Source organism: Schistocerca cancellata, chromosome 6 (genome assembly GCF_023864275.1).
Source record: "Schistocerca cancellata isolate TAMUIC-IGC-003103 chromosome 6, iqSchCanc2.1, whole genome shotgun sequence".
In the NCBI taxonomy this organism is placed as follows: domain Eukaryota; kingdom Metazoa; phylum Arthropoda; class Insecta; order Orthoptera; family Acrididae; genus Schistocerca; species Schistocerca cancellata.
The window spans coordinates 553651911-553664635 of record NC_064631.1 but is presented as its reverse complement, the minus strand read 5'-3'; the positions used below and the strand labels follow the sequence as shown (position 1 = coordinate 553664635).

General features: G+C 39.3%; 1 protein-coding gene across 1 annotated transcript; it reads left to right on the top strand.

Moving 5' to 3' along the window:
* Positions 1 to 402: 402 nt before the first annotated feature.
* LOC126088421 (uncharacterized) lies at positions 403 to 3725 on the top strand. The gene is made up of 2 exons (XM_049906564.1): positions 403 to 439; positions 2002 to 3725. Exons 1-2 carry the CDS (start codon positions 403 to 405, stop codon positions 3723 to 3725), a joined length of 1761 nt encoding a protein of 586 aa, XP_049762521.1.
* The last annotated feature ends 9000 nt before the right edge of the window (positions 3726 to 12725 follow it).

The window sequence follows — 12725 nt, the reverse complement described above, 5'->3', positions numbered from 1 at the left end:
GACACGCTATCGAGTCGGGTAGCGACCCGCTGGTCGCGATACTGATTGGCTGACAGTAAAATTCATGACGTCATATACAGTAGCCAATCAGAAGCATAGGTGACATCTGAGCGAATGCAACATCTTTGCTACACACATTCTCGTATGAACAGTTGATGTGAGTGAATATCATTGCACCTTGTGAGAGTGAGTTATTTCGTTGGAATGGCTGGTTCTGTAGCGTGTTATGTATGTGATAGAGAATATTCAGCAAGGAAGCATTTGAATTCTCATTTGAGAAATGTGCATAAAATTCAGCCAGGTGAAGAAGGTACGATAAAGTGCTCAAAAAGTAACTGCAGCTTTAAATGCAATTTTTTGGCTAAGTTGCGCCTACACGTGGAGCAGGAGCACATGGTTGAGATGGTAAAAGAAATTAGTGAATTTCAAACAAAGGAAGGTAAGTTAAGTGTACACTGCCTATTTAAATTAATATCGTCCATTATTATTACATACTTGCCTGACCAGTGGCCATTAGATCTTGTTTTTGTTGGTCAATAGAACATGTGCTTATTTGAAACCCTGAAAAAGACGCATTTCACGTTAACTGTAAGCTTACTGTCTGCTACATTAAGTATAGGTTAAATTGTTGCAAATTTAAACGATTAAAATCACACCAGTAACTCGTGAGTGTATCTAACAGTGCAGGTTTTTTTACTCCTGCTATGTGCTTGGCACTTGTTGAATCTAAATGCAATTGTCTTTCATCGATGCTTTTGTTTTAGACTTTATGAAGTGGAAGTCTGAAGAGGAGAGGAGAACAAAAAGTAGTTTTGTCTCTAGTTATGGCACTAAGCGTTTAAAGGATGGCACTGCAAAAACCACCTTTGTATGCCACAGAAGTGGCACATTTTCTTCGAAGTCAGGTGGCAAAAGGTTGTGTAAGTCCCAGGGCACTTGCAAGATGGGAAACCATTGCGTTGCTGCCATAGAGCTTCACGAAGAAGAAAGTGGAATCTGTAGTGTCATTTACTACAGAACACATTTCGGCCACGACCAGAACATTGCTTTTCTGCATCTCAGTGGTTCTGATAGAGAAGCCATCGCTGGTGAGTATCCTACCTTGTAGAATTTTGCTGGCCTTTCAGTGATCCCCAAGTAAATATGGCGTGAAAGTTTGATTCCATTTTCAGGCTTGCTTTTAGTTATATCTAGTTGACTTTTATTATTTTGCAGTGAAGGAGCATTGTTTTTTACTGCTGAGAAATTAATATTGTTATGGATATGTGATCTGGAGTAAAAGGTGTGAATATATCGATTGGCAGTTCATATGAATATAATTTTTGAAGGTAGCATGAAAGCAGTTGTAAAAGACCAGTTGTGATCCATATTGACCACAATATTGGTGACTGTAATGCCACGTACTTAGGTGTGTGTGAGAGCAGGTGTAATGCATTACAGTAATGCAAGTGTGGAAATAAGTTCTGAAATACTTATGTGTTGCCCTGTGTTATTGCTTGCGTCATAGTAATCTATTTAAGAATAGATCATTAATGTATCTGGGTAGACTAAAGACAGTACATTTATTGTTTCTTGTCCAGCGTGTTAAACATAGTGGATCAGGGCATTTGCAACTACAAAAATGGATTTGTGACTATACAAAAACACCAGTTACAATTCTCTTCACATGTACTCATGTACATGTACCTCGTAACCATTTGAAAATAGCCTTGGTAGCTGAAACTGGGAAATATCACATTGCAACAGGTGCTTTAATCAGGCCTGTTTATTCTCCCATCCCCAGCGTGTTAATAGCATCTTCAGTACTGTTGGAAGGGTACACTGAATATACTGTTAAGCCATTTGTTAAACTATCTAGTTTATAAGTACTAAGCAATTGTTATATTGCATGAATTTATTTTATTGGGGGTGGTTAACTACAGTGTCCTTTCTGAATAGTGTTTTCATGTACATACTCGGAATTGGCCTCTTTGTAGTTGGAGTAATTTTAAAATGTTGCAGGTAAAATTGCTGAGGGGGTCACTTTCCAGAGAATTCTGGATGATGTGCGGGACTCAGTTCATTCCAGCGGAGTGGAGAGGCTGCATCTCCTGACTCGACATGACCTTCATAACATTAAGAGAGACTTCGCCATTGGTGATGATCAGCAGCATAAAATTGATGAAGTCAGTGTTAGTATGGGGTTGGAGAAAATGAAAGACTGTGTTCTCTTCTATAAGAAAGAAGGTGAGGCCAGGGAAGATTTTGATAGGACTGACTCGGTGATAGTGTTAATGACTGACTACCAGAAGCAGTTATTACAGAGATTTGGACAAAATATTGTATGTGTAGACTCCACACATTGTACAAATGTTTACAAACTGTTGGTGACCACATTGTTAGTGATAGACGATTTTGGTTCAGGTATGCCTGTAGCATTCTGTGTTTCAAATCGGGAGACTACTTCCATAATGACACATTTCTTTAGTGCTGTGAAAGAGAGAGCTGGCATCATAAAAACATCTGTATTCATGTCCGACGACACTAATACTTTCCGTAGTGCATGGTCACGAGTCATGGGACCTGCAGAAAATAATCTACTGTGTGCTTGGCACATAGACCGCAGCTGGCGGAATAATTTGAAGAAAGTCCATGGCAATGAAGAGAAGAAAGCACTTGTGTACAAAGCTCTTCGTACATTGCTTGAAGAAGCAGACATAGACAATTTTAATGAGCTGCTGGAATCGTTCGTCGAGCAGCTTCAAGCAGATGAGGGTACAAGAGACTTTGGTGTATATTTCTCGTCAAATTACTTATTCCGGCCTCAGCAGTGGGCATACTGTCACCGTCGCAATCTGGGTATAAATACAAATATGCACCTTGAAGCAATGCATAGAGTTTTAAAATATTGTTATCTAGAGGGAAAAACAAACAATAGACTTGACAGACTAATTGTTGTGTTGATGAAATTGGTGCGTGACAAACTGTGTGCTCGAATGGTTAAACTGTATAAGGGTGGCCATTCATATAGAATCAATCTTATTGAGGCTCGTCATAAAGCTTCATGTAGTATTAAGGAGAATGACATTACAGTCAATACTGATGGTACAAAGTTTCATGTGAAATCCCAAACACATTGTGGTGTAACACATACTGTAATTTTAAATAACATTGAATGTAAATTGGAGTGCAAATTGAAGTGCTCCAAATGTAATATATGTATACATGCTTTCAGTTGTTCTTGTGCGGACAGTTTAATTCGTTTGAACATATGCAAGCACATTCATGCAGTGTCAATGACGTATGCATTACTTTCAAGTGCCACATTTACACCAAGTGAAGCAACGGTGACAGAAGAGGCTTCTGCCATTTTATGTTCACTGCAAACGAATACTGATGATCACGAGAACACATCTGTGGCCCGAGAATTAGTGTCCACATACCAAATTTTGATTAACCGTGTCAGTTCGGGTAAAGTGTCCACAGAAATCCTGAAGTCACTACAGAAGGACGCAGCTCATTCGCTGTCACATTTTCAATCAGACTGCAGGGAAGCTCCACGACGCCCCAGCAACGAGAAGGTAAAAGTGCAACGAAGACCTGGTAAATGTAACAAACAGCCAAAGGGCAGTTTGAAGAAACCAACTCTTGCTGAAAAAGCAAATATTGTTTCGGCACTGAGGCAGCCTGAAAGTGAAATATTAAATGTTCACGTAAATTCTGACCATAATTACTGTCGGTACTAAGTTTTAGATGTGTGTGTGCTTCTGTACATTCCATGGTTTGTAGGCCTACTGGGGAAACTCGCCATGTAAAACAAAGAGTAACGTATTGTGCTTGGTACCCCTGTTGGTGATGTGGAAACCCAAGTGATATTAATAAAGAAAATAAAATCTTTTTGCAGTGTTGTCTTTCAATTGATACCTTTATCCTTTTATTTGTATGTGCAATTAAAACCTTTATTTGAAATACTACTTGATTACATTAAAATGAATTGCTGTGTAACTAGTGGAGAAAATTGACATCTGCAGAGCTTGTGTGGCATAAATTTGAAGCCCCTTATCATATGATGTACTGAAGTCTGTTGTAACAATACATTGCAAAATAAAATTGCTTGCATAAAAATTAAAAACGTATTTTTCACTTCTGAATCGCATTTCAATTTGGTTCATTACTAAGAGTTCAACAGAATAAAATTCAGTGCACTTAAGCTAAGTATCTGATGCTCCCTTATATTTATTTAAAGGCTCTGAATGTAGCAACTTCCTGAAAAATTTTGTATGTGCATTCCTACAGTAATTATTGACCAAGGAAATTTGTGGTAAAGAATTTCACACAGTGCTCAGTCTGAGGAAACAACGTGCAGTTACTGAGCAGTGTGGTGTGGTTAGTTTGATTTACAGAATACTGAGAATTGTAAAGACAAGTGGGACACTATTTTCTTTACTACATTTAATCATTTCCTTTTCAGTATCATTCCAAGCTGCTTTAGAATTATTTTTAGAGTTTGCAGGCTCATGTGCTTTACATCTAGCAATTATGTTTTTAGATTTATATACCTTTACTTGTCTTCAGTACCTTTTGAGATTCATCTTTCAGAATAGTTTTTATGTAGATTGATACTGTGCAATGCTTGGTTGGCAGAATTTACCAACCAGTAGATAGCAAAGAGGAAACCTTTTAACTATTTTGGAGTCATTCACCCAATTTTTATTGGTACAGAAGATGCTGTAACTTATTCTTTCTTTAGCTACACATATTTCTTAACATGATATGCTTCAAATGTAAGAATTTTACTTCAAAATGGACACTATGCTGCTAGGAAATTGAGAGCAATACAAGTAATAATTGATTCAGAGACACCAGAGATTGTGTGAAAGTGGACCGGAAGAAAATGTAATCAAGATGTACAACGTTCTTCTATTTGTAAGGTATGTGACCATTCAGACTTTCGATGTAGTAATTCCATGGAAATGCCTTAATTGCTAAAAACTTTATGGGTTTTGAGTCGTCATCAGATAATTGTGTCAAATTTACACTAAAGACAAATTATGAAAGCTAATTCATAATAATTATGAGGCAAAAGTAACATCAGGAATGAAAATACGTACTGGGTACAAGTACCTACAATATGCTTAGGCAGGTTCATATGAGTTAGCAATACAAGAAAAACACACCGTCTCGTACGCAATTGCCGGTACGCAACATTTGGAACAGAAGATATTATCTGGGAGCTTCATGTCGAACTGAAGGCAGCAGACTTGAGGATTGTATTGTTTTTAACTTGCACCAGATGGCATTGATGTCAAAGATTGAGACAAACCAAGACATAGCTTTTATAATACACAAAACAATGTAAATATTCCAGCCACATTTTTGGATACAAGAGACTTGCAATGTTTCAGTGGACAGGGACATAAGGGAGGTAGAGTTGCTATATATTTAAACAGAAAGGTAAAGGATACCACTTTGTGGACAGACAAACACACAGAAATTGTCTTGAAGCAGTGGCTATACAGAGAAAGGAAGAAGAGCTTAATACTAGGGCAGTACTAATCTCCAAGTTGTCAGGTAAGACATTTTTTCAACTAACTGCATGTACTACTAGAAAAGGATACCAGAGAATTCCCTTAAGTAATAGTAGTAGGTGATAGTGTAAAAACACTAGAAGGCAGTTCTCATTCAAGAGACTTATATGATCTAATAAGATCTTCACAACCTAAATTGATGGGGGGGGGGGGGGGAGGGACTACTACTGTATGACATGGTAAATCATGTCATCAGTCTATATAAAAAGTTCATGTATTAAATATTAATTTCAGACCATTGCAAGTAGTTGATAGAAATAATTGACAAATCAAAACACAATTCATTTACTTTTATGGATGTAAGACACAGTAAAAATAAATAAATATGTTCCATTTAGCTCAGAAAAATGGAATAGTAATAATAATAAAATTTTATTGTCATTCAGCTTGTTAAAGCAATAGACTAAGTCAAGAAAAATACATTTCCCAATGTATTTTAGTTTGCATGAAATGGATAAAAGTAGAAACCACATGTTACCAAGCAGTACTTTCCTCTTAAAAAACTCAACAACAGTGTAAAAAGGATCAATTACTAGTAACTTATGAAATTTGACTTTAAAAACATTTACAGGTAATTCTTTAAAATCTTTGCTTAGTCTGTAAAATGTCCTTAGTCCAAGGACTAGGTAGGAGTTCTGGACCTTGCTGTTGGTGGGGAGGCTTGCGTGCCTCAGCGATACAGATAGCCATACCGTAGGTGCAACCACAACGGAGGGGTATCTGTTGAGAAGCCAGACAAACGTGTGGTGCCTGAAGAGGGGCAGCAGCCTTTTCAGTAGTTGCAGGGGCAACAGTCTGGATGATTGACTGATCTGGCCTTGTAACACTAACCAAAACAGCCTTGCTGTGCTGGTACTGCGAACGGCTGAAAGCAAGGGGAAACTACGGCCGTAATTTTTCCCCCGAGGGCATGCAGCTTTATTGTATGGTTGAATGATGATGGCGTTCTCTTGGGTAAAATATTCTGGAGGTAAAATAGTGCCCCATTCGGATCTCCGGGCTGGGACTACTCAGAAGGACGTCGTTATCAGGAGAATGAAAACTGGCGTTCTACGGATCGGAGCGTGGAATGTCAGATCCCTTAATCGAGTAGGTAGGTTAGAAAATTTAAAAAGGGAAATGGATGGTTCATGGTGTGGGTTCCTGTAGTGATGTCCTAGTTCATGAACCACGGGCAACGTATGAGTGGCCAAGTAAGTGGTCCCGACAGTCGGGATACCAGTTACTTTGGAATAAGGCTGGGCATCTCAGACATATTCTGAGTCGTGGTCACCTTTGTGCTCATACGGCAAAGACTACCAAATCCACCGGTAAGTCCTTCAACCGTTAGGGGTGAAACTCAATGGGACTTTGGACAAGTAAGGCTAGCAACCTGCTTCGCTGGTACTTCAAATATGATGCTGGCAACAATCAGAGCAAAATGCCTCGGACCTCTGGAGGTGACGGAGTCCCACCTCTAACTGACAAACCAGGGACTCCTAAGATACGATGTGGCAAACAAATGCTAATGAGATAGGGAGCTATTAATATCAATGGGGGCTACTCTGGGAAGAAGGTAGAGCTGGCAGAGGCTGCAAGTAAGATGGGGCTGGACGTTTTAGCTGTTAGTGACATTCGGGTAAGGGGTGAGAAAGAAGAGGAAGTGGGAGAATACAAGACCTACCTGTCAGGAGTCAAAGCAGGAATAGCACAATGGGGTGTAGGGCTTTACATCAGGAAAGAAATGGAACTCAGCGTAGTTGCAATAAGGTATGTAAATGAACGACTGATGTGGATAGATTTGACAGTGTCTAGCAAGAAAATTAGGATTGTGTCAGTATATTCGCATTGTGAAGGGACAGATCAAGATAAGATGGATAGTTTTTATGAGGCACTCAGTGATGTAGTTGTTAGAGTAAAGGACAAGGACAGTATTCTGCTCATGGGTGATTTTAATGCCAGGATTGGAAATCGAAGAGAAGGGTATGAAAAGGTTGTGGGTAAATTTGGAGAGGATATGGAGGCCAACAGGAACGGGAAACAACTCCTGGATTTCTGTGCCAGTATGGGCTTAGTAATCACAAACTCCTTTTTTAAACATAAGAACATTCACCGGTATACTTGGGAAGGCAGGGGAACCAGATCTGTCATCGACTATATAATAACAGATCAGGAATTCAGGAAGGCTGTGAGCGACACACGTGTATTCAGGGGATTCTTTGATGACACTGATCATTATTTAATCTGCAGTGAAATTGGGATTGTGAGGCCGAAAGTGCAGGAGGTCAGGTCCATATGTAGGAGGATAAGAGTGGAGAAACTTCAGGATAAGGAAATCAGCACAAGTACATAACAGCGATCTCAGAAAGGTACCAGTTAGTTGAATGTAGTCAATTACAGTCATTGGAAAAGGAATGGACAAGGTACAGGGGCACAGTACTAGAAGTGGCTGAAGAATGTCTTGGAACAGTAGTGTTTAAAAGCAGGATGAAGCAAACAGCTTGGTGGAATGACACAGTCAAGGCAGCCTGTAAAAGGAAAAAGAAGGCGTATCAAAAATGGCTACATACTAGAACTCAGGTAGACAGAGAAAGTTATGTTGAAGAAAGAAACAAAGCCAAACAGATAATTTCAGCATCCAAGAAGAAATCTTGGGAAGACTTTGGAAACAGGTTGGAGACCATGGGTCAAGCTGCTGGAAAACCATTCTGGAGTGTAATTAGCAGTCTTCGAAAGGGAGGTAAGAAGGATATAACAAGTATTTTGGACAGGTCACGAAAACTGCTGGTGAATCCTGTGGATGCCTTGGGCAGATGGAGGGAATATTTTGAAGAGTTGCTCAATGTAGGTGAAAATATGATCAGTAATGTTTCAGATTTCGAGGTAGAATGGGATAGGAATTATGATGGAAATAGGATCACATTTGAGGAAGTGGAGAAAATGGTCAATAGATTGCAGTGCAATAAAGCAGCTGGGGTGGATGAAATTAAGTCTGAACTCATCAAATACAGTGGAATGTCAGGTCTTAAATGGCTGCACAGGATAATTGAAACGGCCTGGGAGTCGGGACAGGTTCCATCAGACTGGACAAAAGCAATAATCACACCAATCTTTAAACATAGAAACAGAAAAGATTGTAACAACTACAGAGGTATCTCTTTAATCAGCGTTGTGGGTAAAATCTTCTCAGGTATTGTTGAAAGGAAAGTGTGAGTATTAGTTGAGGACCAATTGGATGAAAATCAGTGTGGGTTTAGGCCTCTTAGAGGTTGTCAGGACCAGATCTTTAGCTTGCGGCAAATAATGGAGAAGTGTTATGAGTGGAGCAGGGAATTGTATCTATGCTTCATAGATCTAGAAAAGGCATATGACCAGGTTCCTAGGAGGAAGTTATTGTCTGTTCTATGAGATTATGGAATAGGAGGCAAACTTTTGCAAGCAATTAAAGGTCTTTACATGGATAGTCAGGCAGCAGTTAGAGTTGATGGTAAATTGAGTTCATGGTTCAGAGTAGTTTCAGGGGTAAGACAAGGCTGCAATCTGTCTCCACTGTTGTTCATATTATTTATGGATCATATGTTGAAAACAATAGACTGGCTGGGTGAGATTAAGATATGTGAACACAAAATAAGCAGTCTTGCATATGCGGATGACTTAGTTGTGATGGCAGATTTGATTGAAAGTTTGCAAAGTAATATTTCAGATCTAGATCAGAAATGTAAGGACTATGGTATGGAGATTAGCATCTCCAAAACGAAAGTAATGCCAGTGGGAAAGAAATATAAACGGATTGAGTGCCAAATAGGAGGAACAAAGTTAGAACAGGTGGACGGTTTCAAGTACTTAGGATGCATATTCTCACATGATGGCAACATAGTGAAAGAACTGGAAGCGAGGTGTAGCAAAGCTAATACAGTGAGCGCTCAGCTATGATCTACTCTCTTCTGCAAGAAGGAAGTCAGTACCAAGACTAAGCTATCTGTGCACCGGTTAATCTTTCGACCGACTTTGTTGTATGGGAGCGAAAGCTGGGTGGATTCAGGTTACCTTATCAACAAGGTTGAGGTTACGGATATGAAAGTAGCAAGGATGATTGCAGGTACTAGTAGATGGGAACAATGGCAGGAGGGTGTCCACAACGAGGAAATCAAAGAAAAACTGGGAATGAACTCTATAGATGTAGCAGTCAGGGTGAACAGGCTTAGATGGTGGGGTCATGTTACACGCATGGGAGAAGCAAGGTTACCCAAGAGACTCATGGGTTCAGCAGTAGAGGGTAGGAGGAGTCGGGGCAGACCAAGGAGAAGGTACCTGGATTCAGTTACGAATGATTTTGAAGTAATAGGTTTAACATCAGAAGAGGCACCAATGTTAGCACTGAATAGGGGATCATGGAGGAATTTTATAAGGGGGCTATGCTCCAGACTGAACGCTGAAAGGCATAATCAGTCTTAAATGATGATGATGATGATGATGATGATGGATAGGTTAAAGTTAGATATAGTGGGAATTAGTGAAGTTCGGTGGCAGGAGGAACAAGACTTTTGGTCAGGCAAATACAGTGTTATAAATACAAAAATCACATAGGGGTAATGCAGGAGTCGGTTTAATAATGAATAAAAAATAGGAATGCGGGTAAGCTACTACAAACAGCACAGTAGTACAAGTTTATATGCCAACTAGCTCTGCAGATGACGAAGAAATTGATGAAATGTATGATGAGATAAAATAAATTATTCAGGTAGTGAAGGGAGACGAAAATTTAATAGTCATGGGTGACTGGAATTCAGTAGGAGGAAAAGGGAGAGAAGGAAACGTAGTAGGTGAGTATGGATTGGGGCTAAGAAATGAAAGAGGAAGCCGCCTGGAGGATTTTGCACAGAGCACAACTTAATCATAGCTAAAACTTGGTTTAAGAATCATGATAGGAGGTTGTATACATGGAAGAAGCCTGGAGATACTGACAGGTTTCAGATAGAATATATACTGGTAAGACAGAGATTTAGGAATCCGGTTTTAAATTGTAAGACATTTCCAGGGCAGATGTAGACTCTGACCACAATCTATTGGTTATGAACTGTAAATTAAAACTGAAGAAACTGCAAAAAGGTGGGAATTTAAGGAGATGGAACCTGGATAAACTGACTAAACTAGAGGTTGTACAGAGTTTCAGGGAGAGCATAAGGGAACAATTGACAGGAATGGGGAAAAGAAAAACAGTAGAAGAAGAATGGGTAGCTTTGAGAGATGAAGTAGTGAAGGCAGCTGAGGATCAAGTAGGTAAAAAGACGAGGGCTAGTAGAAATCCTTGGGTAACAGAAGAAATATTGAATTTAATTGACGAAAGGAGAAAATATAAAAATTCAGTAAATGAAACAGGCAAAAAGGAATACAAACGTCTCAAAAATGAGAGTGACAGGAAGTGCAAAATGGCTAAGCAGGCATGGCTAGAGGACAAATGTAAGGATGTAGAGGCTTATCTCACTAGGGGTAAGATAGATACTGCCTACAGGAAAATTAAAGAGACCTTTGGAGAAAAGAGAACCACTTGTATGAACATCAAGAGCTCAGATGGAAACCCAGACCTGAGTCGAAACAAGGCCCCCGGAGTAGACAACATTCCATTAGAACTACTGACGGCCTTGGGAGAGCCAGTCCTGACATTTGGTGAGCAAGATGTATGAGACAGGTGTAATATCCTCAGACTTCAGGAAGAATATAATAATTCCAATACCAAAGAAAGCAGGTGTTGACAGATGTGAAAATTACCGAACAATCAGTTTAATAAGTCACGGATGCAAAATACTAACGCAAATTCTTTACGGACGAATGGAAAAACTGGTAGAAGCCAACCTCGGCGAAGATCAGTTTGGATTCCGTAGAAATATTGGAACACGTGAGGCAATACTGACCGTACGACTTATCTTAGAAGCTAGATTAAGGAAAGGCAAACCTACGTTTCTAGCATTTGTAGACTTAGAGAAAGCACTTGACAATGTTGACTGGAATACTCTCTTTCAAATTATGATGGTGGCAGGGGTAAAATACAGGGAGCGAAAGGCTATTTACAATTTGTACAGAAACCAGATGGCAGTTATAAGAGTCAAGGGACATGAAAGGGAAGCAGTGGTTGGGAAGGGAGTGAGACAGGGTTGTAGCCTTTCCCTAATGTTATTCAATCAGTACATTGGGCAAGCAGTATAGGAAACAAAAGAAAAATTCGAAGTAGGTATTAAAATCAATGGAGAAGAAATAAAAACTTTGAAATTTGCCGATGACATTATAATTCTATCAGAGACAGCAAAGGACTTGGAAGAGCTATTGAACAGAATGCACAGTGTCTTGAATGGTGGATATAAGATGAACATCTAGAATAGCAAAATGAGGATAATGGAATGTAGTCGAATTAAATCAGGTGATGCTGAGGGAATTAGATTAGGAAATAGACACTTAAAGTAGTAGATGAGTTTTGCTATTTGGGGAGCAAAATACATGATGATGGTTAAAGTAGATAGAATATAAAATGTAGACTGGCTATAGCAAGGAAAACTTTTCTGAAGAAGGGAAATTTGTTAACATTGAGTATAGGTTTAAGTGTCATGAAGTCTTTCCTGAAAGTATTTGTATGGAGTGCCGTTATGTATGGATGTAAAACATGGATGATAAGTAGTTTAGACAAGATGAGAATACAAAGTTTCAAAAAGTGGTGCTACAGAAGAACCCTGAAGATTAGTTGCATAGATCATGTAACTAATCAGGAGGTACTAAATAGAATTGGGGAGAAGAGGAATTTGTGGCACAACTTGACTGGAGGAATGGATTGATTTGTAGGACATGTTCTGAGGCATCAAGGGATCACCAATTTCGTATTGGAGGGCAGCATGGAGGGTAAAAATCATAGAGAGAGACCATGGCATGAATACACTGAGCAGATTCAGAAGGATGTAGGTTGCTGTAGCTACTCAGAGATGAAGTAGTTTGCACAGGATAGAATAGCAGGAAGAGCTGCATCAAACCAGTCTCTGGACTGAAGACCACAACAACAATTTCTTCAATGGATTGGATACAAAATTTCTTACATTTGTCTGGGGCTATGGCAATATCATCTTTTTGGTTAGGGTAGACAATAGAGTTAATTTCACTTCCGACTTCTTTGCATTTTTTTCTGTTATTATTTTA

Bases quoted from the DNA above. Each gene is read 5' to 3' on its own strand.
- LOC126088421 (XM_049906564.1), top strand. From the start codon at position 403: ATGGTAAAAGAAATTAGTGAATTTCAAACAAAGGAAG. The intron at 440-2,001 runs GTAAGTTAAGTG...AAAATGTTGCAG, and splicing joins TGAATTTCAAACAAAGGAAG to GTAAAATTGCTGAGGGGGTC.